General features: G+C 30.3%; 1 protein-coding gene across 2 annotated transcripts; it reads right to left on the reverse strand.

Annotated features, from left to right (window-relative positions):
* Window positions 1-1724: 1724 nt before the first annotated feature.
* On the reverse strand, window positions 1725-3545 carry LOC131602394 (GDSL esterase/lipase At4g16230-like). 2 transcript variants are annotated; one of them, XM_058874494.1, is made up of 5 exons: window positions 3247-3544; window positions 2983-3110; window positions 2454-2699; window positions 2115-2370; window positions 1725-2037 (listed from the first exon to the last, which is right to left on the reverse strand). In XM_058874494.1, the coding sequence occupies exons 1-5, from the start codon at window positions 3494-3496 to the stop codon at window positions 1811-1813; spliced, it is 1107 nt and encodes a 368-aa protein (XP_058730477.1). In that variant the 5' UTR covers window positions 3497-3544; the 3' UTR covers window positions 1725-1810. The 2 variants fall into 2 exon arrangements, with proteins under 2 accessions (XP_058730477.1, XP_058730486.1); XM_058874503.1 differs by lacking the exon at window positions 2454-2699 and having other exon boundaries at window positions 3247-3545.

The raw sequence follows: 3545 nt of genomic DNA on the forward strand, positions 1-3545 counted from the left end.
AAGTATATAAAATGTAAGTTCAACAAAAGGAGGAGCTTTTTAAACTAGAGGTGCAAATTAACAACTGCATCATCTCACAAGTCACATGGTTTAAATATCTTGGTCCATAATATAAAACAATATAAAAATAGAAGAATATGTAAACCATCAAATTTAAGTATGTTGGTTGAAATGGAGGAGAGCTTCAAGGATTTTATGTGGCAGAAAGGTATCGCTAAAGCTGGAGGAAATTTTTTTATTGAATTGCGGTTAGAAATGCGATGTTGTACGAGATACAATGTTAGACGATTAAGAATCAACACGAGAATAAAATTAGTGTAGTAGAGATGCTGATGTTGTGTTGGGTTTTTCGGAAGACTAGAAACGATCATTTTAAACATGTTAATATTAGAGAGAGAGAGAGAGAGAGAGAGAGAGAGAGAGAGAGAATATTGATGCAACACCTAGAGATAAATGAGACTTAGAAAAACAATAAGAGAAGTTATTAAGAAAGATCTCGATAAAAATGATTTGGATTGAAGCTTGGTCTTAAATAGAACATTATGAAAAAATTGATTCATGTAACCGACTTCACTTATTGAGTTATTCTTGATTGTTGTTGTATAATTTATATTATTATTAAATAATATTATAAAGTTAAACTTTTATTTTAAATATAAGATAAGATTAAATGCAGTTTTGTCCCCTCAAATTTTTCAATTGCTTGATTTTATTCCCCATGTTTCAATTGCTTGATTTTGGTCCTAAAGTTTTGTAATTGCTTGATTTTGGTCCCCCAAGTTTCAATTGCTTGATTTTGGCCCCTCAAGTTTGTCCCCTTTTGCATTTGATAGTCCAAATGACATGTGGACTAAATTTTTCTCTTTTTTTTGGTTGCTTTTTCTCTTTTCTTTTTTTAAATTTTCTTCTCTACAATTTATTTTTCTTCTCTTTTTAATAGTTAAACTTTGAATGTAATATTTAAAAAAATCTTAAATATTTCATTCAACTTATGTGTAATGGTAAATTATTTTGACAAAATAAAATAGACCACTACCTGATTAAAATAGCAAACTCTTTGGCCAATAACTCCCTCATAGTTAAGCATAAAGTTCCAAAGTCTAGTAATCCTATTAGTCTTGAATGAAATATTTAAGATTTTCAAAATATTACATTCAAAGTTTAACTATTAAAAAGAGAAGAAAAATAAAATTGTAAAGAAGAAAATAATAATAAAAAAAAAAGAAATTTAGTCTACATGACATTAGGAGACTATCAAATGCAAAATGGAGCAAATTTGAGGGGTCAAAATCAAGCAATTGAAACTTAGAGGGTCAAAATTAAACAATTAAAAAACTTAGAAGACTAAAATCAAACAATTAAAACATAAGAGATTAAAATCAAACAATTAAAAAATTTGAGAGGTGAAAATTTTATTTAAGCCAGTAAAATATGACAAAGATAACTTAGATGGCGCCAAAGTGACATGGATACGTTAATGTGACATAAAATTAATTTGTTAACTAACCAAAAAAAAACAAAAATTATTAAATTGTTTTGAATGGTTAACTAATTATTTTAAATTGTTTGAGTTTTTCCCTTAAAATAATTTGGATTGGGTTTGAGTGACTTTTAAATACGATGATTTTTGTAACTTTAGTGTAATTAGAAGATATGTAAATGATTAAAATAAGATATGTAAATGATTTTGGTTTTCAATTGCACTAAAATTATTAAAATTACCGTCTTTTAAAGTCACTCAATCCTTTCCTCAATAATTCCAAGTATTCTAATATGGTCACACACAAAAAAAAAACCAAATGTAAATGTATTAAGAAGACTGAAAGAGTTGTCGAATGTTCATCGGTGTAATATCAGCAGAGCCACCATCTAAGAGTCGTTTGGCTATAGCAACATTTGCAGCATCAGTAGGATGATAAGGGTCCCAAAACACATACTTTGATCTGTCCCAACAAACTTTTGAGGTAGGACCACATGGTATCAAACCTCCAAATTTCCCAGCCATGTTGCAACATGCTGAAGAAGGATTCTCAAAACCTGCCACAAACACATACACATTCAAATTAACTAGTAAAAAAATACCATACAAATTTAATATTACACCATACACATACCAAATGCTGCATAATTTATGAGTATATCTTCTAAAATATGGTAGATATCTGCGTAAACAAACATCGAACCCGCCAAATTCGAGTTGAGCTCAGCAACTAGACTCTTCAATTGTGTATTAAATAAATTTGCTAACTGATTAGGAAAAGTGACACAACTATCTCCTTCAGCTAGGTTTGCATCCCTTTGATTTGGTATGCACCCAATTGGCCCTACATTTACCACAACAATTTTTCTAGCTCCCAGATTAAATAACCTCTGCATATACAAAAATAACCAATGTGATCTATATTTTTTTAATTCGAAATAAATAAAGATCTTTAAGTTGCGAGAAATATTACAGTGAGTTGTGTTCGGAGTTTTGATATCAAGGTGGTGACAAAGATTTCAGGAGAATCTGATTTGTACATAGCATATGCAAAATTTGGTGCTAAATAGTTATTGATGAAATCGTTTGAACCAATTGTGACCGAAAACAATGCCTTTTTGAATAGATTGAGAGCTTCAGGTACGCCCATGCTGGAGATTATGTCATGTCGGGTATTTGCAAAATTATCTATTTGTGCATCCATGTTTAATCTACCACCCTATAAATAAAATCACATGTACATTATTATTAGAGCTATGCTATGTGTACACCATATTCCTACATTTGGGAGTTTACACCGTAGATATATACATTTATTTTGTGCTGCACACAAACCAAAGTGAGAAAAAAATTAATAAAAAAAGTGAGGAATATATACTTTGTGTATAAATTATGGTGTAGGTGTACAAATAAGTGTACACATAACATTTCTCTTATTATTATTATGCAAATTCATAAGAAAGTTGAATGTTAAAAAATGCAAAAGTGAAGCACAAATTTACCAAAACATGTCCAGTGAGATTGAGAATTCCACCTCCACCAGAAGCATAATTTACGCCTTTTAGAATCACTGGTCCAACTGTTGTTAGTGCCAAATAAGGCGGAGTTAAGCCAAAACCTAATTCCTGACCTATTGATATTAGACTTAAAGTTAGTTATACGAGTTGATTATATTAATAAGACATGCGCGAATGTATTTTTTATTTGTATAGAAATCAAACTTAATACTTCAAAGTTTACAAGACTCGCGCGTTATAAAATCTTACCGATGATGTCAACTATGGTTCTTCCATTGGTGAATCTACCTGTTGGTCTACCAAAATCAATACCAAAAGGCAAAAAATTAGCCTTAGTGAGAGAAAGAATGTAGTTATTGTTTCCTACATCAACAAGTGAGTCTCCAAATACAAAATTTGCTGGTAGATTTTCTGAAGTTGAAATCCTAAGCAAGACCAATACTAAGAAGAAAGCTCGAAGCTCAATAAGAATTGTAACTTTGTTCAAATGAATCCCCATTAGAAAGTGCAAGATCAATGAGATTTATACGTTATGAATCTATGTGCTA

The sequence above is a fragment of the Vicia villosa genome, linkage group LG1 (assembly GCF_029867415.1).
Source record: "Vicia villosa cultivar HV-30 ecotype Madison, WI linkage group LG1, Vvil1.0, whole genome shotgun sequence".
In the NCBI taxonomy this organism is placed as follows: domain Eukaryota; kingdom Viridiplantae; phylum Streptophyta; class Magnoliopsida; order Fabales; family Fabaceae; genus Vicia; species Vicia villosa.

What these genes read in the sequence shown, in the direction of transcription:
- LOC131602394 (XM_058874494.1), bottom strand. Translation starts at nt 3,496, where the DNA reads ATGGGGATTCATTTGAACAAAGTTACAATTCTTATTGAGCTTCGAGCT. An exon ending in ATCTCACTGGACATGTTTTG is followed by an intron (nt 2,700 to 2,982) that starts GTAAATTTGTGC and finishes TTTTATTTATAG; the next exon opens with GGTGGTAGATTAAACATGGA. An exon ending in AACTCCGAACACAACTCACT is followed by an intron (nt 2,371 to 2,453) that starts GTAATATTTCTC and finishes TTGTATATGCAG; the next exon opens with AGGTTATTTAATCTGGGAGC.